Below are 22819 nucleotides of genomic sequence, written 5' to 3' on the forward strand. Positions count from 1 at the left end.
AAATACTTAATTTTTGTGACCGAGGACTGTAATTGCTTTAACATTAATTTGTAAACGGTCGCTGATCACACAGCCATGTTTAAAACTTTATTATGATGCTGTTAACATCAGCTATTCTATGTTCATAGTGAAATTTTACCACAGTTTTGACATGTCTCCTGTACCTGAATCAAATGATGTAGATTATGTTTGCTATGACACTAAGAAACCACTGCTGATGATTCTTTCAGACATAAACAATACTCTTAAGCTGTCAGGTACATGTTCCGCACAATAAGAGAAAGGCATTGAATTACAGAGAAGCAGAGGCTTAAATTAATTACATTTTCTGATCAGAAAGATTAACATCTGGAACATAAATATGCTTCAGTTTCTTCCCTTATTATTATTATTATTATTATTATTATTATTATTATTATTATTATTAATAATAATAATTCATTGATACTATTGTGGCCTATGACATCTCATGAGTTAACACTTTTCTGTTAAGAGGTTGTCCTTGTAACTGGTGTAATACAGTGTAAAAAGACAAACAGAAAATTACCTAAAGTACAGAATGCTGAATAAGTATTTAGAAAAAACAGCAAAAGTTACACTCCAAAAATGTACATTTCTTCAAAATGAATTATTCAATAATTCCACAAGTATAAAACCAAGAGAAACACTAAGTGTCATTTCAAAATACAAGAACCACAAATTTGAGCATTGTTACCACAAAATATATATGCACTGAGAAATAAGTAACAGCTTCTTGACATACAGAATATAAACATGAGGTATTCAAATGCATATATTTGTAAACATCAGTATTGGTTTCATCAATTATTAACATTTCGTATGATGAAAGTGTGTAGATGGTATGCAATCTTCCTTGAATAAAGGGTGAAATATACCACACATCTTCCATGCTTCTTCCTGTCCAAGTGCCAAACCGCAATAAACTCATAGAATAGCAACAACAGTCAGTCATGGTACCAGTGCAGAAACAACAGGGAGAAGGACATGACAATGAAAAAGAACAGTGCCCATGCACGAAGACCTGCACTCTTTTGCATGAGCTGATGTAGCTGTTCATTTCCTTCCTTCACATTCTCTGTAGACCCAATCACAGTTGTTGAAATGCGTTCAATTTCTTCTTCCTGTAAAAAGAAAATAATACATGATTTTGAGAGCAAATCAATATTTCACTCAATTAATACTGCAACACAATTAGATGGACAAGGTACAAAGCAGGATTTTGTCTCAACTGATTTAAGGAAACCAAGGATTTGCATCTTAAACCTTCCAAAAATGAATCTCACATTTTATTGTTGTTCTAATTTGATCAGCATTCATACAACACGTCTACTGTAAATATAATTTTGTACCCGACATAACTTCCATAAAGTAGCAAGCTTAAGCATTTTAAGAGTGCCCTTAGCAATACACCTCGTATTGACTGGAAATATGTAATTGCTTTCAAATTTCCGACAAGATACCAAATTACTGTGCAAATCAAGTATTACATTCACAAAATGGGAGTTGTGACCTTTGCAAAAAGCAGGCAATGGGATTTCTAAATAGGCAATATAATATAAGCCTGTGAACACAAATGGAATGTTTGCAGAGAACATTTATCATTCTGAAAAAAATATCTATTTGATTCAGAACCAATAAACCACGCACAAAAATTTCATATCTACAATACGGCAGCTACTTTTGAGCTCTGGTATGCTCCCAGATAGTCAAATGTGTTAAAACATCCCTTCTGGGACATGGGTAGGTGTGCTGGCCTTGGATTGAATCTGCCTTGGGATTACTGGGACCAGTGTGCTGGCCATCCTGGATGTGGTTTCCCTATATTCATCTAGATAAATATCAGGCTGCCTTATATAAACAATGCGCAAACACTTGAAAAACGACATGAAATTTGATCATGCTATTATACTAGATGCAACCAGAGGGGGTACATGGATTCCTCCCAGAGTGGGGTGGGGGGGCGGCTGGCAGTAGCTTTCAAATGTCTTTGGGAGTGGCTACCCCATCATCATACTAGCCCAAAGGCCTTATAAAGGTACGGCTGGTTATCTTCAAAATTGGAGAACTACCAGACTACTATTGACAAAACAAAGGCTGGATAACGGGTACCAGAAAGGAAGGAAGGACTGTTGAGCATCAGTGCACCTGAAAGATAGCCCCTCTCAGAGCCTTTCTCAGACAGTGAAAAATTTCTACCAGTGACAACTGCAGGCACAGTTTGGGGAGGGGTGAGGAGAAGAGAAGAGAGACAGGAGACGAGAGAAAGAAGAAGAAAGAAAAAAGAATGTTCTAATGAAAGCAGTGTTGACAAGATTTCAAATGCACTGCAACACAAGTTCCACACTTTGTTGTCACGCATATCAGATCTTTGTTGCCACCTACATCAGAGCTATCAGGGAACTCCAAATCTGCCAGCCCATAACAACAATGATTGCAAAGAATCCTAAACCAAGTACAATTAGGTAAGGAATCAACGGTCAGAAATGAATATTTCAGGTGATATGAGGTCTTGGGAAAGTGTTCATAACGAATAATATAAAGTTCCTTTATTTGGATTCAGGCATATACACTACCAAAGTTTCAGGACACTAATTTTATCTTCAGGTGCTAGTGTAACAATTAATAAATATTACATAGCTCACCAAACAAAATAAACAAACATAAGTCTGTTAAGTCTGTAAACCAACAACAGGACATATCTTAATTGCATATGACAAAACCATACAAGTCATGTGGATACATTAACAAATTTAACCAGTAATATGAGAGAGCCTATGCGGGGGGGAGGCATCAAACATGTGGGGGTCAGCTGGTAAGATTTGAGGTAAACAGGGCCTTAAAAAAAAACTAATCCATAAATATGCACTCACAGATGACATGATTTTACGGTTTGGGCATCCACAGTTTGGGTACATGATAAAATATTTTAAATTTTTTTAAAGAAACTATTAAAAATCTTCTAAAAAACTTTTTGGTGGCTGCATTAGCTGTTAGCAGTTCCTTTACTACAGGATCACACACAACCAGTTTCACAATTATTTAATCACATCCTCAAGTGGAAAAGATAACTAATTTAACACTGATTTGTTAAAATACATGACATTTGAACACTGGGAGACCATAACATTGCTTCGTTAAGATACTCGGCATCCAAACATTGGGAGACAGTGTGTTTTAATGAACCAATATTAAATTAGTTATATGTAAACACTTGAGGATGACATTAAGTCATTGTGAAACTAATTGTATGTAATACTGTTGACATTTAATGTGGATACCAAAAAGTTTTTTAGAAAGTAATGTAACCTGACAACCTAATATGAATGGCCAGAGATGTGGCATGGACTTAAGAAAAGCAACAAAAAGGCGAAAATGTCATTGCAAACAACCAAAATGCCATTTGCCTATCTGCAAAAAGGAACTTACCATAAAAGAATTCTGGCAGTGGCACGTAAAGTACTTTCTGTATGACCCGCGTAACTTACAGCCATGCAGAGCACAAGGAGGAGCCCCGGTACACACATGCCATTCTGTGGCTGTGGCATGAATCAGTGTCAAAACAAAAGTGAAGAATACTCAGGAAATTTAGCTACTAAAATCCATGCCTTACCCCCACAAAGCAACCCAATACAGATACACTAAATCGGTATTACTAAACAAAAGTCATAAGGCTAAGTTTAAATGTGTGCAGCACAGAGCAATGAAAGGTGCACTTTGTATGGTGTTTTTTCTTGCACTGACTTCACGTTACTTTCGATTCTGTACTCCATGATTATGGAAAATTTCTGTGTAAAGGCCTTATGCCTATTCAGCCAGCAATCAACAACAGACAAGTTATGTGGGCACTGGCCTTGCACGGAACAGCTGTTCAGAACATGGACAAAGGATGGCCGCACACTTCCTGGCCACCACGTAGCAACCCAAGCGCCACCAGAGGTCAGTGGTCCTGTGGGGATTTTCTTCTCTGGGTACCATGTGACAGAAAGTAGTATCTACAGTACCCCAGCACCCGGGCAGTATTTAGGCCAGCCAGTGCCCAAACTATTTTCAATGAGTTCACTCCGAGAGTGTTCCCTGGGCCAGGTGCCGATTGGGAAACCATTCCTAAAATCAGGATCTTATTTTCTTCTACTTTCAAGTACACTTACTGTCATTTTGCTTCCAGCATTACAGGATTGGTTGATGTCTCTGCTCAGGTGCTGTTACTTTCCAGCAGATGCAGCAGCCTCATGAACTCCTGATCGAGCGGCCAGCAGCCATCTCCACATCACCTCTAGAGCTCATCAATGGATTGACTCTGTGGCTAAGGACTTTCGGAGTGTGCCCCAACCATTCCAGCAGTTTGAAAAGACTGTAGGGCCAGGGGTGAACTATGCCGCACTCATGGAACAGCACTTCTTAGCCCATGGCATCACAGGTGATGCCCGGCAGCGCACCTGTTTTCTGGCACATGTGGGCCCGTACATTTACCATCTTCTGCCACAACTTACCCAGAAGTGGAACTCCACACTCTGCCTTATGACATTTTGAATTGCAGTTTGTTCGAATATTTTGACTCCAAGGTGCATGTTGCATAGTCTGCCATAAGTTTTTCAGCTGCTGTAAACTTAACAGACAGTCTTACCACCTAAGGATCACCTACTTCCAGAGTTTATCTCATGACTGCTATTTCCAGCATAGTAATCCTCAGTGTAAACTGTCATATGGGAACTTCCTTGGTCTGGGACATGATTCTTGTGCATGCCCCCTCTTGAAGGACTATGCACGAATCTCATTAAATTGAAGGACCCTTCCTTAGAAACATGTCTCCCCATTAGCAGAGCTTTTGAACAGGCTCTCACATCATCAGCCACCTTGCAGCACCCATAATGCCACAAGGCCAACAAGCTGCCCTCTGCCACAGTCAAGGCCCCCCCCCCCCCCCCCCCACAATCCAGGTCAGATTCACGCAGATGCACGCAGACTCAGCAGCCAGAAGCCACCCTCAACAGTTCCCTTCCTCCAGATAGTGTTTTATTACTCACCAGAGACACCAGTGCCACTAATGGTGAGCTATGTGCACTTTTTGTGGGAAATCCAGACACAGGGCTGAAGTGAGCCAAGCAGTGCTGAAAATGAACATCAACTGTGAATGTATGGGCCCATCAGATGTGGAGATGGATGACAGGGTGGACCTGTTCCCAGACGTATCCTATATTTAATCTGTGCTTCCCTACTTGTACTTGTGGCGTGCACGAGTTTTTTTTTAGGCTAGGCAGTAGTGCGAGGTGTCCTGATGAACACTCACCAGTCGACGTGCAGGCAGGGAAATCAGGACGCGCTCAGTGTAAAGACACTTCAGCTATCAACATATTAGCAGTAAATTTTCAGTGTGTTCGGAATAAAGTTCCTGAATTTACTGTCCTCCAGGAAGCGTGTGGCGCGCAAATTATTCTCGGGACTGAGACCTGGCTGAACCCTGAGATAGGAAGTTCTGAAATATTTAGTGAGGGTTAGAACGTGTATCAGAAAGACAGATTAGACCGAGCGAGGTAGCACAGTGGTTAGACACTGGACCCGCATTCGGGAGGACGACGGTTCAATCCCGCGTCCGGCCATTCTGATTTAGGTTTTCCGTGATTTCCCTAAATCGCTCCAGGCAAATGCCGGGATGGTTCCTTTCAAAGGGCACGGCCGACTTCCTTCCCCGTCCTTCCCTAATCTGATGAGGCCGATGACCTCGCTGTCTGGTCTCCTTCCCCAAAACAACCCCAACCCCCCAAAGACAGATTAGACACCGTATGAGGTGGTGTCTTCATTGCAGTTGACAAAAATATTGTGTCTACTGAGGTCGAAGTAGAGTGTGATTGTAAAGTTATCTGGACACGTTTAACAGGGCTAAGAGAAATAAAGTTAATTATTGGGTGTTATTACCGGCCACCAGGTTTCACCGTGACAGTTCTAGAATCAATCAAAGTGAGTCTATACTCTGTATAGCAGAAGTAACCGGATCACGCTATATTAGTCGGAGGCGACTTCAACCTACCTAGTATGGACTGGGATGTCTATGGATTCATTACAGGTGGTACAGACAAGCTGTCATGTGAATTACTTTTGAACACATTATCTGAAAACTGTCTTGAGCAGCTAAATCGACAGCCAACGCATAATGGAAATATTTTGGATCTGGTAGCCACGAACAGACCAGACCTCATCAATGGTGTCAGTGTTGAGACAGGGATTAGTGATCATGATGTTGACATTACGACTATGGTTACGAAAGTTAAAAAGTCGGTCAAGAAGGCTAGGAGAGTATTCTTACTAGAAAGAGCAGATAAGCAGTTCTTAGCATCCCATTTAGTGAGATGGACGTGGAAGAATTATGGGCAATTTTAAATACATTGTAAATCACACATTGGACAAGTATGTGCTGAAAAAGTGGGTTACGGATGGAAAAGACCCACTGTCGTTTAACAGCGCAATTTGGAGAATGCTCAGGAAGCAAAGACAGTTGCACTCGCAGTACAAGAAAGATCGGGAGAATGAGCACAGGCAAAAGTTAGTAGAGATTCGTGGTGCTGTAAAAAGAGCGATGCGCGAAGCATACAACCACCACCACTGTCATACCTTAGCAAAAGATCTTGCTGAAAACCCTAGGAAATTCTGGTTAGAAAGCATCGCTCCTGCGAAACACAACTCGCCCTTATTTCACATGATATCTTGTGAACCATGGATGAAGGGTATCAGACGGATGCCATATTCCTTGACTTCTGGAAAACGTTTGACTCGGTGCCCCACTGCAGACTCCTAACTAAGGTACGAGCATATGGGATTGGTTCCCAAATATGTGAGTGGCTCGAAGACTTTTTAAGTAGTAGAACCCAGTACGTTGTCCTCGATGGTGAGTGTTCATCGGAGGTGAGGGTATCATCTGGAGTGCCCCAGGGAAGTGTGGTAGGTCCGCTGTTGTTATCTATCTACATAAATGATCTTTTGGATAGGGTGGATAGCAATGTGCGGCTGTTTGCTGGTGATGCTGTGGTGTATGGGAAGGTGTTGCCGTTGAGTGACTGTAGGAGGATACAAGATGACTTGGACAGGATTTGTGATTGGTGTAAAGAATGGCAGCTAACTCTAAATATAGATAAATGTAAATTAATGCAGATGAATAGGAAAAAGAATCCCGTAATGTTTGAATACTCCATTAGTAGTGTAGCGCTTGACACAGTCACGTCAATTAAATATTTGGGTGTAACATTGCAGAGCGATATGAACTGGGACAAGTATGTAATGGCAGTTGTGGGGAAGGCGGATAGTTGTCTTCGGTTCATTGGTAGAATTTTGGGAAGATATGGTTCATCTGTAAAGGAGACCGCTTATAAAACACTAATACGACCTATTCTTGAGTACTGCTCGAGCGTTTGGGATCCCTATCAGGTCGGATTGAGGGAGGACATAGAAGCCATTCAGAGGTGGGCTGCTGGATTTGTTATTGGTAGGTTTGATCATCACGCGGGTGTTACGGAAATGCTTCAGGAACTCGGGTGGGAGTCTCTGGAGGAAAGGAGGTGTTCTTTTCGTGAATCGTTACTGAGGAAATTTAGAGAGTCAGCATTTGGGGCTGACTGCAGTACAACTTTACTGCCGCTAACTTATATTTCATGGAAATACCACAAAGATAACATAAGAGAGATTAGGGCTCGTACAGAGGCATATAGGCAGTCATTTTTCCCTCGTTCCGTTTGGGAGTGGAACAGGGAGAGAAGATGCTAGTTGTGGTACGAGGTACCCTCCGCCACGCAACGTATGGTGGATTGCGGAGTATGTATGTAGATGTAGACTTACACGAATCTCCATCCCTCACAGAAGCCCCTGACAACGTGTCGGTCGAACTGCAGATAGACGTGGGGTCTACTGCGACCACCACAGGTTGGCAATCTTATTATCATGTGGCATTCCCTTGCCTTCAACTTTTTGACACTCTGCTGTGTAGTTATAGCAATGACATCATTAAAGTCGATGGCCAATTTACAGATCAAGTTCAATACCGTTCGACTGCCCTCACAGCCATGATTTGATGCAGATCCTGCATTTTACGCACATCCTGAAGTTTGCTTCCACCCGGACTACATCACCGAGGTAGCTGTGGCCAACCTCCCATTGGACACCGAGCTCATTGCGTGCTGCACCACTGTGTAACCCAATGTACCACGAGGTACTCTGCCTCGTGCAATGTGACTGGCAGCTGGACCACAAGCAGCTGCAACAACAGGAGGTCCAGGCCTACTGGTAACACCACAATGAGCTCTCCACCATCAGCGATGTGCTCCTGCTCCAGGGAGACAATGGCCGCATCAGCATTGTGATCCCAACAGCTTTCCAGCAGTGCATCTTGTCTCTCTCGCACGTCAGGCACTGGGGCATTGTGCTCACCAAGTGCCTGACCTGCCAACATGTCTACTGGTGGGCACGGATGCGGCATTCACCGACGTGGCACACAGTTACCTCCTGTTCCACCTGCCAGAGCAAGCAGATTACCCCTCAACATCATTTTTTTCCTCGGTCAGACACATCTACCCCCTGGTCCCCACTACACCTGGACCACCCCTACATGTTCTTTGAGTGGCTGCAAATGGTCTCCAAGTAGCAAAAAGTAACCATTTTCAATCAATGATTCCATGTAAACACACCCTGCATCATTATGGAGCCACCATGAGCTTGCACAGTGCCTTGGTGACAACTTGGGTCCACAGCTTCCTGGGGTCTGCACCACACACGAACCCTACCATCAGCTCTTATTAACTCAAACTGGGACTCACCTGACCAGACCATGGTTTTCAAGTTATCTATGGTGGAACTGATATGGTCACAAGCCCAGGAGAGGCATTGTAGGCGATATCATGCTGTTAGCAAAGGCACTTGTGTTGGTTGTTTGTTTCCATAACTCATTAACACCAAATTTCACCACACTGCCCTAAAGGATACATTCACTGTATGTCACACAGTGATTTCTGTGGTTATTTCATGCAGTGCTGCTTGTCTGTTAGCACTTTTCCCAGCCGGTCCGACAACTCTATGAAATATAGTCACATCACAAAAAATTGCGACACATTACATTCTGGACACACCCTGTAGATCGGGCAGTGGATGGTGATGATACTGGCACATGATGGGCACTTTGCCACACACAATATTAGTGCTCATAAAGCACACATTTGCAGATTGAAAGGCATAATAAAAAAACTCATTGAAATTTATATTCTTTTTGCAAAGATGTTCTTCAGACACTGAAGCTGGCACTCATCCACGAATTCCCTCTCTCTGGATTAGTGCTGAATGGAAAATTACATTCAAAAACAAAAATTAAAATAATGACTAACCTAAGATACAAAATGATTTAACTTAAAAATGGAAAAATTACATTTGGGAGTTTGTTCCCTTACCTGCTGGAGCACCTTTTCTGTAAACACATCCTGGAGCTCTGCAATCCGCACTACTCTGCTCTGAATTTGCCGTATTTCATCTGCCAAAGTGTTTAGTTCATTGTACAGCTGCAAGTTTTCCCTCTGAAATATCTGAAGTTCTTCTACACTCAGGTCAGCATTATAGTTCTCAAAACTTTCTTCGTTAATGCTCTCAATGGGTGCTGCAAGATCACGTGCTTGTGCTGACTCTGTGTCATCTGATAGCTGCGTCCGCACTAGTGAATATGAAGCTGATGTTATGGGAGAGGTAAACACACGTTCTGGTTCCAATTTTGACAGTTTCTTGTGTTCCACTGTCCGTCGGACCCTCATAAGCTTCTGTTCAGAGTAAATCTCACACACAGCCTGGTAAATGAGACAAATTACACAAACAACTAATTAAATACACTAAATGAAGGTAACACCTGAAGTCATTAGAAATGGAGCAAGCCGGGATTGGGGAAGAAAGTCAGCTGTGTCTTTGCTAAAGGATCACCTCAATTTCCTTATATGAAACCTAAATCAGCATGGCAGGATGAGACTTTGAACTCACATCTAATCAAATGAATCTAGTCATACCCACTGCTGCACCATCTTACTCAGTGCCAATGATGTTACACATGAGGAGAGCCATAAATGCTCTTTAGCATGCAATGTGGATGCAGAATTGTGGAAACGGTATCACTTTGCTACGTTATGGGATGAAGTCAACATGAAGTATCAGTTGGTTCATTTGAGCCCTTTGTTATATCTTTTATTGCGACCACACATCACCACTCCAAGAATTTAATTTCACTGATAGTTTTCTTAAATGCAGGACCTTTTATAAAGTTGTGGCCATCCACACACATGTGACTGTAAACTAAGTCAGATTGTTGTTGTTGTGGTCTTCAGTCTGAAGACTGCTTTCATGTAGTTCTCTATGCTGCTCTATCTTGTATAAGTCTCTTCATCTCCGAATAACTACTAATACAACCTACATCCTTTTGAAACTGCTTACTAGATTCATCTCTTGGTCTTCCTCTAAATTTTTTACTACGCACACTTCCCTCCAGTACTAAATAAGTGATCCCTTGATATCTCAAAATTTGTCCTGTCAACCGATCCCTCCTTCTAGTCATGTTGTGGCACAAATTTCTTTTCGCACCAATTTTATTCAGAACCTTCTCACTTATTACATGATCTACCCACCTAATCTTCAGCATTCTTCTCTAGCACTACATTTCAAAAACTTTTATTCTCTACTTGTCTAAACTGTTTATCATCTATGTTGAACTTTCATATGTAGCTACACTCAATACAAATACTTTCAGATAAGACTTCCTAACACTTAAATCTATATTCGATGTTAACAAAATTCTCTTCTTCAGAAATGCTTTTCTTGCCATTGTCAGTCTACATTTTATATTCTTTCTACTTTGGCCATCATGAGTAATTTTGATGGTCAAATAACAAAACTCATATTTGCTTTAGGGGTCTTGTTTCCAAATTTAATTTCCTCAGCATCACCTGATTTAATCAGACTGCATTCCATTACCCTTCTTTTACTTCGGTTCATGCTCATCTTATAGCCTCTTTTCAAGATGCAATCCAATACATTCAACTGCTCTTCTGAGTCATTTTGTCTCCTTGACAGAATTACAATGTCAACAGCGAACAACAAAATTTTTATTTCTTCTCCCTGAACTTTAATTCCTACTCCAAATTTTTCTTCTGTTTCTCTTACTCCTTGCTCAGTGTACTGACTGAATAACACTGGTGATAGGCTACAACGCTGTCTTCCTCTCTTCTCAACCACTGCTTCCCTTTCATCCCCCTCGACTCTCGTAAGTACTGTTTGGTTTCTATACAAGCCATAAATAGCCTTTCGCTCCCTGTATGCTACCTTCAGAGTTTGAGTATATTCCAATCAATGCTGTCAAAAGCTTTCTCTAAGTCTACAAATGCTATAAATATAGGTTTGCCTTTCCTTAACTTATCTTCTAAAATAAGCCATAAGGTCAGTACTGCCTATGTGTTCCTACATTTCTCCAGAATCCAAACTGGTCAGTCGGCTTCCATTAGCTTTTCCATTCTTAGGTAAAGAATTCATGTTAATATTTTGCAACTATGACTTTATTAAACTAGAAGTTCGATAATATTCACACCAGTCAATACCAGCTCTCTTTGAAATTGGAATTATTACATTATTCTTAAAGGAGGGTATTTCATTTGTCTCATACATATTGCACACCAGATGGAAGAGTTTTGCCATGGCTAGCTCTCCCAAGGCTATCAGTAGTTCTGAAAGAATGTCATCTACTCCTGGAGCCTTCTTTCGACTTAGGTCTCTGTCAAACTCTTCTCGCAGTATCATGTCTGCCATTTCATTTTCGCTTATGTCCTCTTCCGTTCCTATAATACTGCCTGCAAGTTTGTCTCCCTTGAATAGACCCTTATATACTCCTTCCACATTTCAGCTTTCCCTTCTTTGGTTAGGACTGGTTTTTCCACCTCAGTTCTTGATATTCATACAGCTTCTTCCATTTTCTCCAAAAGCCTTTTAATTTTGCTGTAGGCAGTATCCATCTTTCCCCTAGTGAAACATGCTTCTAAATCCTTACATTTCTTCTTCAGCGATTCCTGCTTAGCCATTTTGCACTTCTTGTCAATCTCATGTTTTAGATGTTTGTATTCCCTTTCGCCTGCTTCATTTGCTGCATTTTTATGTTTTCTCCTTTCATAAATGAAATTAATATCTTCTGTGTTATCCTAGGATTTCTACTAGGCCTTGTTTTCCTACCTACTTGATCCTCTGCTGCCTTCACTATTTCACCTCTCAAAGTTACCCATTCATCTTCTACTGTATTCCTTTCCCATGTTCTAGTCGATGAATGCCTAATGCTCCCTTTCAAATTCTCAACAACCTCTAGTTCTTTCAACCCATACAAGTCCCATCTTCTTAATTTCCTACCTTTTTGCAATTTCTTTAGTTTTAATCTAAAGTTTATAACCAATAAACTGTGGCCAGAATCCACATCTGCCCCTGGAAATGTGTTACAATTTACAATCAGGATATAAAATCTCTGTCTTATCATTATGTAATCAATCTGAAACGTTCTGGTATCTCCAGGTCTTTTCCACATACACAACCTTCTTTCATCATTCTTAAACCAGCTGTTAGTGATGATTAAATTACGATTTGTGGAAAATTCTACCAGGTGGCTTCTTCCTTCAACCAGATGGCTTCTTCCTTCACACATTTACCTCATTCAATATTCATCTACAATTTTTCAATCTCTTCCTTTTCCTACTATCATACTCCAGTGCTTTGTGTCTATCTTGGCTACAATAATGTGTTCACTATGCTGTTCATAGTAGCTTATCTGCAGTCCTATTTTCTTATTCATTATTAAACCTACTCCTGCACTACTTCTATTTCATTCTGCATTTATAACTGTCTATTCTGTTCCTCCTACGAATGAACTTTGCTAATTCCCACTATATTTACCTTCAGCCTATACAGTTCCCTTTTTAAATTTTCTAACATACCTGCACAATTAAGGGATCTAACATTCCATGCTACGATCCATACAACGTCAGTTTTGTTTCTCTTGATGATGTCATCCTCCTGGGTAGTCGCCACCTGGCAATCCAAATGGAGATCTCAAATGGTTCAAATGGCTCTGAGCACTATGGGACTTAACATCTATGGTCATCAGTCCCCTAGAACTTAGAACTACTTAAACCTAGCTAACCTAAGGACATCACACAACGGCCGGTCATCACGAGGCAGAGAAAATCCCTGACCCCGCCGGGAATCGAACCCAGGCGTGGGAAGCGAGAACGCTACTGCACGACCACGAGCTGTGGACAAATGGAGATCTATTTTACCTCCGAAACATTTTACCCAAAGAAGATGCCATTGCCATTTAACCATACAGTTGAGCTGCATGCTCTTGGGAAAAATTATGGTTGTAGTTCCCCTTTGCTTTCAGCACAGCACAGCAAGGCTGGTTTGGTTGATGTTACAACGCCAGATCAGTTAATCATCCACACTGTCACCCCTGCAACTAATGAAAAGGCTGCTGCCCCTCTTCAGGAACTACACATTTATCTGGCCTCTCAATAGATATCCCTCTGTTGTGGTTGCACCTGCAGTACAGCTATCTGAATTAAACTACAAATTCAAAAGACATTATTCGATCCTCTTTTGGTAATAAGCTTCTTTGTGTCATTTATTGCTTCTTTCACTTGTGGCAATTATGTTGAAAAGTGCAAAATGACATGTTGTGCTGTGGTCCTTAGCCCTTTTAAACTAATAGGTTAAGTCAATTTGTGGGTTGAAGGAATGTAGAACTCAATCAGATGATGACATTGCATTTAAAAATCCAACAGCTGGATTGAGAAAAGCTTTACATTTTTTTCTACAAATGGGGATTGGGGTGGTCTGTAAGTTAATAAGGAAGGAAGGAAGGAAGCAAGCAAGTATAATAACATGACCCATGTTAACAGCTGATCTGAACCTGACAGACAGAAATATCAATAACCAACATCTTTTACCAACTACAGATTACAGGAAAAACATCATTTTCTACATGACACACAGAAATATCAATAGCCAGCATCTTCTGCCAACTACAGATTACAGGAAACATATCATTTTCTACACTGTGCTGGAGCAGGTTTAAACATTGGCTTAGTAAATTGATTTTCCCACAGGAATAAACTGGGCGATGATATCAACATGATCTATCGAGCCGGGAAACAACCTCAAGCTGGCCTACAAAAGCCACAACCTACAGCATATGCACGCCATCTTCGATTCTGAACATTCTCTTGCCCTCTTACACCACTGGCTTAGTCAGTCTTAACCATTTCATGTTCATTTCTTTTTCTCACTAAAATTGTTCTTGACTAATAATCACATTAGTTTTTGCACTTGCAAATTGTAAAACTGATGTTTGTGTAAATTTTACCTCAAAATTATGTCAATTTTAATAGTATAAAATTAACAATTAAATCATTTTGTTTCTCTGGCACCCTTACTGTGAGACTACTGTACTTCTTAGGATTATGTTTGGACTGGATTGTAAATGTAATTAGTTTTTGGAAAACTTTACGGAAGTCTCTCATTGTTTGATTCCCCTACTGGAAAAGTTCAAGTTGCTACTGTGAACAAAATAAAAAAATTGACCGACTAAGCCAGTGGCTTAAGACAGCGAGAGGATATTCAAAATATCATGTGGTGTGCATGACCTTAGGTGGCTTTTGTAGGCCAATTTGAGGTGGGTCTCTGACTTGATGGAGCACAGTGTCCTATATTGGACTGTTCATCTTGGCTTCAACACCAGTGTGGTATGTTGCTCATGATTTACACCAGTTGTACCCTGCTGACCACAGACATTGTGTGGCTAGCATACTTCGTACCAATATTAGACATTCCCTGTTTTATTCCATGTGTATTGGAGAAAATGAGGGCAAGGGGGGGGGGGGGGGGGGGAGATATGATTGTCTGTTGACGTCCATAAATTGTGTGATTTCAGTTACCTTTTTCTCATAACCAATGTGCAAGAACACCGTACATGAAGGCTATCCACAAATTTCATTACGTTTTGGAATTAAAAATACATAAAGTATTGGAATTTTTTTTATTATATACAGATGAAAGCCACACTTAAATACTACTTTTCTACATAGTTGCCATTTAAATTAAGGCACTTATCATAGCGATGGACGAGCTTGGAAATTCCTTCATCGTAAAATTCGGCCGCCTGCGCCTTCAACCACGTGGTTACCTCTTCTTGAAGCTGTGGGTCGTCATCAAAACGCTGCATAGCCAACCACTTCTTCATTGCTGAGAATGAGTGGAAGTCGCTCGGTGCCAGGTCGGGACTGTACAGCGGATGAGGGAACAACTCCCACTTAAAAGATTCGAGAACTTCACGAGTCACATTTGCCGTGTGGGCCCGGGCGTTGTCGTGAATCAGCAAGATCTTTGAGCCCAACTTTCCCCTGCGCTTCCAGAATGAGATTTTCACTCTGCAGCGGAGTGTGCGCTGATATGAAACTTCTTGGCAGATTAAAACTGTGTGCCCGACCGAGACTCGAACTCGGGACCTTTGCCTTTCGCGGGCAAGTGCTCTACCATCTGAGCTACCGAAGCACGACTCACGCCCGGCCCTCACAGCTTTACTTCTGCCAGTATCTCGTCTCCTACCTTCCAAACTTTACAGAAGCTCTCCTGCGAACCTTGCAGAACTAGCACTCCTGAAAGAAAGGATATTGCGGAGACATGGCTTAGCCACAGCCTGGGGGATGTTTCCAGAATGAGATTTTCACTCTGCAGCGGAGTGTGTGCTGATATGAAACTTCCTGGCAGATTAAAACTGTGTGCCCGTCCGAGACTCAAACTCGGGACCTTTGCCTTTCGCGAGCAAGTGCTCTACCATCTGAGCTACCGAAGCACGACTCACGCCCGGTCCTCACAGCTTTACTTCTGCCAGTATCTCGTCTCCTACCTTCCTGAGTTCGAGTCTTGGTCGGGCACACAGTTTTAATCTGCCAGGAAGTTTCATATCAGCGCACACTCCACTGCAGAGTGAAAATCTCATTCTGGAAACATCCCCCAGGCTGTGGCTAAGCCATGTCTCCACAATATCCTTTCTTTCAGGAGTGCTAGTTCTGCAAGGTTCACAGGAGAGCTTCTGTAAAGTTTGGAAGGTAGGAGACGAGATACTGGCAGAAGTAAAGCTGTGAGGACCGGGCGTGAGTCGTGCTTCGGTAGCTCAGATGGTAGAGCACTTGCCCGCGAAAGGCAAAGGTCCCGAGTTCGAGTCTCGGTCGGGCACACAGTTTTAATGTGCCAGGAAGTTTCCCCTGCGCTTGTTTTGTATTGCTCTTCTGAGGTTGTGCAGAGTTTGGCAGTACCTTTGAGAGTTTATTGTAGTGGCTCTTTCCAGGAAATCCACAAAAATCACACCTTTTCTGTCCCAAAAGAGGTAACCACGTGGTTGAAGGCGCAGGCGGCCGAATTTTACGACGAAGTAATTTTCAAGCTCGTCCATCGCTATGATAAGTGCCTTAATTTAAATGGTAACTATGTAGAAAAGTAGTATTTAAGTGTGGCTTTCATCTGTATATAATAAAAAAAAATTCCAATACTTTATTTATTTTCAATTCCAAAACGTAATGTACTTTGTGGATAGCCCTCGTATTTTAAGACTACCTTGAGTACCAGTTCTCAAAATTTCCTTATTACAGTTCTGTGAGAACAACCACATCTTTCCAACAACTGCTATTTTATGACAAAAAGCTCTCAGGGTCCTGCCAAGTGGCAGTGGTACAAAAGTGACGTTTCAATGAGTGTCATAATTATTATGTTCTGCTGAAATCAATGACAATCAGCCAGAAGATGATGAGTGTGATATTTGTCAAAATGTTGTGGTTTTTCAATTCTGATACTGGTTAAAAACCTGACAGCGTTTTGTCAGCAGTATTAATTGGAAAAGTCAACAATCACAATTTCCCTTTTCGGTTTCCTGGGCACCATTGCTATGCTTTTGTTATGTGTTATAGTAATGGTCCAAGTAGCAAACTAATTAATTCTTTCAGTACTTGTTGACAGACCTACTTGGTAAGGATCTTAAACACTTGAGCTGTACTAAAGAATAGATGTACTTGTGTTTTAATACTATGTTTTAGAAGGGGGGGGGGGGGGATCAATGAAACTGCAATGTGTGACTTTCTAAAACTTATTTTCAGTGCTACATATAACAATAAAGAGAATTGTGGGCTGTTTATTGACTTTTAAGTAATCTGTCATTATGAGATAACAGAAGCGTTAGATTTCACCCGTCTGTTTTGACCCATGACGTCACCAATTTGGCGGAAATGACCATTCTTGACATCTCCAATACGGTGCCTATGATGTCAATACATAAACATGACAACAAACACATCTCCCTCCAAAAATACAATTAAACTAACGGTACCAGTGTGGGAAATTGGGGGGATTTTGGGTGGGGACAAACTAAATAATAACACATACAGACACACAGCACGATCCCAAACCACACAAAACGATGACATAATAAACGCCACAAAATTCCCAAATTCCATTACACTCACGTGTCAACAGCAGCTCACGATTCCAGAACAGCTATGATGACACACAGGAATCAAAAACTTCCCTTGACCTATATAGGTCAACAGCAGCTCACGATACCAGAACACACATAGCTATGACAACGCATTGGAATACTGGACACTTCCCATGACCTATATAGCCTAAATACAACAGACGATACGAAAACAACTGAAATCGAGTACTTCCCCTATGATACATAAATCAACCAAAAGTGCCGATATGACAACATCAACTGCCAACACATGCAGTAAATAACACCGAACCGACAACACTGAAAAACCCCACCGAACATCATAACATGTGAACAATAGATGCAAAAAAAGACTACTTACCACAAAAAAGTTCTGGCGCTACACACTAGGTGAGGCACCACAGTGTCTGTCTCTCTCTCTCTCTCTCTCTCTCTCTCTCTCTCTCTCTCTCTCTCCCTCTCACACACACACACACACACACACAAACACACACACACACACACACAAAATACAACCAAAACAAACTGCCAACCCACCCACAATCTACCAATGCTCGCCCCCCCCCCCCCCCCCCCCACCACTTCACCTGTCCCCAAAAACAAAAATCCACCAACAGTCCCTGGTCCGGGACACCAGAACTCTGGCCAACCGCAGATTCTGCTTGCTAACACTGCATTTCACTATCTCCGCCACAAGCTCAAGTTGCAGAAACAAATGACGGACAACATCTTGTCCCCCATTTCAGCCCGCAGACGTGGACTATTAAACTTATAAGTCATATCCATACCTAACAAAAGAAGCCACAAATTGAATTAAACGACTTAGCACATGACAAACAGCAAACAACACTGCAATAATATAAACACAACAGAAACTTAATTCTTAATCACTGAAACCAATTTCCGTTCTTCTACAACAGTCATGACCGAGAAACGAATGCTTCAAGCACTGACACCCAAATGAACCCATAACACATGGACCATACACACCCCACCAGAGGACACCACCAACCGCTACAAGACTACATCTGCAAACACAACACACTCAAACTAAACTCTGCGCTATCATGATGTCACACACCACAAAACCCTTATGCCACGGATCAAAGCTCACGGGTGGGATCGGACGCCTCCGTTTACCTGCCATGATTTATTCCTCTCTAAATTATTTTTCATGGTATTTAGGGAATGGCCTATGGATGATTTAGGCTCTATTTTTAAGCATTTTCTGACCACAGACTGTATTACCTGGTACTCAGTTAAGTGTTAGGTTTCAATGATCTTAAAACACATAGTACCAATGATTGGCCCATTTATGATACAGGAGGTAGCATTTTTTAAAAATTGGTATGATGATGAATGTTGACCAATTAACAAAAATAAAGGCTGAAAAAAACAGTATGAATTTCAACACTGAAAATGCAGTGAAGAATCTAACATGGCATTGAAGTTTTGGAGCCATTCGGCATGCAGGCTTTACACACAAATTTCTTATAAGTGAAAAAAATATTAAAAAATCCAGTGAAACAGCAGTATATGAAAGGAAACTCATCTAGAAATACATAAAGCAAATTAAGAAGTTGTAACATTACAATAATACTAAAAATATACTGAGACAGAGAAACATTTACTTCCAGTTTATTTTTCTACATGTAGTTTACTGTGGTATGAGGTTCTGTTGCAGATTAATGTGGGTATCAAAACCATAACATGCACGGAAATTTTTAAAGAATTCAAAATCTTTACCTTGCTAGAAATCTACATCTGTAAACTTACATTTCCTGAAAGGCTTTTAAATAGTATACAGTTATGGTAATAAATACACGAGACAATAAATATGGGCAAATCCCACTTGGAAAAATGAATGGCAATGCTCTTACCAAAAAGTGGCGCTACTGAACTTTTGTTTAGTGTGTTGCCACAAAGAACAAACAAATAACACAACTATATATGTACATGAATTAATTAAATGAAATGGTGACACGCAGAAGCTTTTATAACAGTGAAGAATATATGAGCTATTAGCATAAGTTGCAGATTAAAAGAAGACAGTAACACCAGCGACACTGGTGAGAGTGTAAGTGGAATTCTGGTGTTTTGATCAGTGTTAGTAGTGTAATACTGTTGCAGCATGTTTTGTATAGAACTTGCAGCTTCAGTTTCATTTCATTTGTCAGTTGTACACTTTCTCCTGTAAGCTGGTAACGTAACAGTATGTAAATTTTTTACTTATATGCATTAGTAAGGAAAAACCCTGCATCAAAATCTTGGTGACCTGGATGCTACTTAATAATAGTAATAATTTATTATTACTATTAGTGAATTTTGTGTGAATTCTAAGAGTTGCTTTCCGTTTCTGGATTAAGAAAAGCAGGAGTATAGGTAGTTTTTTTTTGCTATATTAGTTTTTATTTATGGGTAGCTTATACCTTTCTTTGGTACAGCATATTGCATGCAAGGGTAGATTCAACAAAGAACTGCTGACAAGAGTGTAAAGAGGTTACGGTTTTGAATCAAAAATGACAAGGACAACAAAAAATTTACTGGTAAATTATGCAAGTAATTACGCTCTTTCAGTTACCTTTACGAACCTTCAAATATGTTTCCACTAGGTCTAACGCGATTCGGTGATGCTCCATTAACTGCGATGGACCAACATTGTTTTTCCACTCGCGTTTCAGTTTGGTGATCAGGTACGAAGAGTTGCCAATGATGCGTTCAGCACCAACCTCGATCTCATCACGCTCCTCATCCGTCATTCTTGGCGAATCGCATAAATGACTCGTAAAATTTAAGTATGCTTTTCTGTGTTTTAACAAGAAAAGTCTTAAGCGCGTGATTTGTTCCATCAGCTCCTTCACCTTAATTGTATAATCGCTCTTCTCTGAATGCCGAGGCAAAATTCGTGACTTGTCAATGGCTATTCCAAACGCTTTATTTTTTGTCCGTACAGTTTTGACGCAGGCTTTAAATAACGACGTGATATCCATTTTCTTTTCTTTCTCTTGTAAAGTTTAACAAATCACTCTCCAATTACTAACGAGGTAACTGTAGTTCGATACTGCATTTACAATACAAATCGCGCTGGTTATCCAATAAACACAACAGTCTCCATATAAGTTTATCAATAAGTCATTAAAACACACGAACTATATTACAAATTTTTTGCATTTTCAGTAGTGGTCCGGGGAAGGTGTATTTACACTGTCGCACGCAAGTACAAAATACAACACGGCTCTACATCAACATCATTGTCATCTGTTTTCACGTCAAGCCAACGTGTTAACAAGCACCCACAGACAACATACGAACGCAAGCATAAACAGTTGTGGTGTTATCTGCGACATTTGCAGCATGTTATAGTGTCTGTGGAGAAGTTGTTTGTGAATGTTGAGTTTGTATGTTGGTTCAAACGAATGGTTGCTAATTTATTTTCGTCGTTTGGTGTGAAAGGTATTTAATATATTCCAGAAATGACGTAGCTGTGCTGGATAGTGTGAGACCACTGAGTTTGAAGAAACGTTAGTGTGAAAATTATGGCCGATATCAGTCAGCTTTCAAATGAAGAAATTAGGGCTGAGTTGCTAAGATTCGGATATCATGTGGGGCCAGTGACACAGTACTCCCGAAATGTTTATATTAAGCGGCTTCAACAACTTTTATCTGAAGATGAGGATAAGCATACGAAATCGGATATTAGGACAAGACTAGCAACATTAAGGCTTTCAACATTAAGCTCAGAAGAAGATACCGACGAAGCAGGAACAGCATCTTCGAACAGAGGTGGTAGAAAGAAGAGAAGAAGTTCGCACTTTCCGCCGAGCAACGTACCGCATAGAAATTCACGCGCAGCACCAAACATACAAGATCCTTGCATTGTTAATGCGTTCAGAGTACCAGTTATTCGACCAGCACGTAGAAGTCTATTGGAGAGAGCAACTGGGGAAGTGAGAGAACGTGCAGAATTCAGAGGCCGTTATGCAGATTATTCATCAGGACTGGAAAGTTCGGAATCTGACGATGCGGATGCACGATCTGGGTTTCAATCTCGTAAAAAAAATGTATCATCGGACGTCACAAGTAGGCCTATTTACCATTCCAAAACAGCTGAGAGTCGTAGGAAGTTGTTACCTACAGGGACATCAACTTCAACCTGGCTGTCCACTATTCGCTCTGTCCTTAACCCACTGGGTAAGTTATTGTATAATATACAGAAAAGTGAAACTTCTCTCTTCTGTATGGGTAACTTTTACTGTAGGTAGTGTTGGTAATGGCATTTTCATTAACTGTTTCATTCTTGAAGAAATTATAGAGTTACTGAATTGTCAGATAACCTTAATTGGAGTGCATGTGAATATGTTGTACGTTAAATAACAAATTAACGGTAAAAAATTCATGCACTTAATTCGTATGTATCCATGGTAACATTGCAATGGCGCATGCAGCCCATTTTTATTTTTTTAAGGCATTGGTAATTAACATTTTATGGACCTTAATCTGTGGTCTAGGGCAGGTTTCTGTACGGCACCAAACGTTAGGCACAGATATATGCTGTAGACAACAACATTGTGTCCATAAAACAAGAATCTCTAAGGGTGTAAATACTGCCCATGAAAGCCTGCGTGCTATGATCTTGTTTGTTTTCCTGATAAATTGTTTTTTTTTTTAATGTAAAAATGGTCATGGGGTAGTTGCAGTCCACAATCATAGCTATTTAACTATTCTGCAGCTTTGAAATACACACTCATATTTCATCTATTTAGTATGAGATGAATGGGGCACACCATCCCCATAACTGTTTGTTAATTTGGGAAAACTTTTTTATATGTAAATAACAATCTAGAATTATACAAAGGCATGTGTTGCTCTCTTCGTACCTTTTTTTTCTGCATCTGCATTCTATTTTTTTTTCCGTGGTATTTCCTTACAGCCATTGTTTTTTTGTGTTTGCTGGGATTACTTTGATTACAAGCTTTACCAGGGACAGTGCAACAAATTTTCACAGCCACTAATTTTCGAAATTGGCTAATTTGTTGCCAGTACTTAATAGGTGGTTTACCAACTAGGTGTTCAACAGGAGATGGTGTAATTTGTTGTATTCAGTAGGACATGGATACAGGAGGAACAATATATGGGAAAAGAGTTATAAAGTGCTCTCCCACCCCTACCCCCTCCCACTGACTTGATAAACAATCTTTTTTTTCTTTCTTTTGCTTGTGCTGTTATCCCACGATTTTGAAGGGTCAGCATGGTTAG

At 40.7% G+C, this 22819-nt stretch overlaps 2 protein-coding genes across 5 annotated transcripts in view; one reads left to right on the forward strand and one right to left on the reverse strand.

The window, feature by feature from the left end:
• Positions 1 to 700: 700 nt before the first annotated feature.
• LOC126469943 (syntaxin-18) lies at positions 701 to 20844 on the reverse strand. Its single transcript, XM_050097348.1, has 3 exons — positions 20155 to 20844; positions 9444 to 9830; positions 701 to 1142 (listed from the first exon to the last, which is right to left on the reverse strand). The coding sequence occupies exons 1-3, from the start codon at positions 20551 to 20553 to the stop codon at positions 966 to 968; spliced, it is 963 nt and encodes a 320-aa protein (XP_049953305.1). The 5' UTR covers positions 20554 to 20844; the 3' UTR covers positions 701 to 965.
• A 77-nt stretch (positions 20845 to 20921) lies between these two features.
• LOC126469944 (inner nuclear membrane protein Man1) overlaps positions 20922 to 22819 on the forward strand; it is a 341802-nt gene continuing 339904 nt past the window's right edge. For all 4 annotated transcript variants that reach the window (XR_007586098.1, XR_007586097.1, XM_050097349.1 and 1 more), the window contains exon 1: positions 20922 to 21754. Coding sequence is in view for 2 of the 4 variants with exons in the window: in XM_050097349.1 (XP_049953306.1) it covers positions 21100 to 21754 (655 nt within the window). In the remaining 2 variants the exon portion in view is untranslated. The remainder of the gene's footprint in view (positions 21755 to 22819) is intronic.

The sequence above is a fragment of the Schistocerca serialis genome, chromosome 3 (genome assembly GCF_023864345.2).
Source record: "Schistocerca serialis cubense isolate TAMUIC-IGC-003099 chromosome 3, iqSchSeri2.2, whole genome shotgun sequence".
NCBI lineage: Eukaryota > Metazoa > Arthropoda > Insecta > Orthoptera > Acrididae > Schistocerca > Schistocerca serialis.

Coding starts and splice junctions, on each gene's coding strand:
- LOC126469943 (XM_050097348.1), bottom strand. CDS start 20,553: ATGGATATCACGTCGTTATTTAAAGCCTGCGTCAAAACTGTACGGACA. Junction 9,831..20,154: donor TAGTGGAAACATATTTGAAG/GTTCGTAAAGGT, acceptor CTCATTTACCAG/GCTGTGTGTGAGATTTACTC. Junction 1,143..9,443: donor CAGAAAAGGTGCTCCAGCAG/GTAAGGGAACAA, acceptor TTCTTTTTACAG/GAAGAAGAAATTGAACGCAT.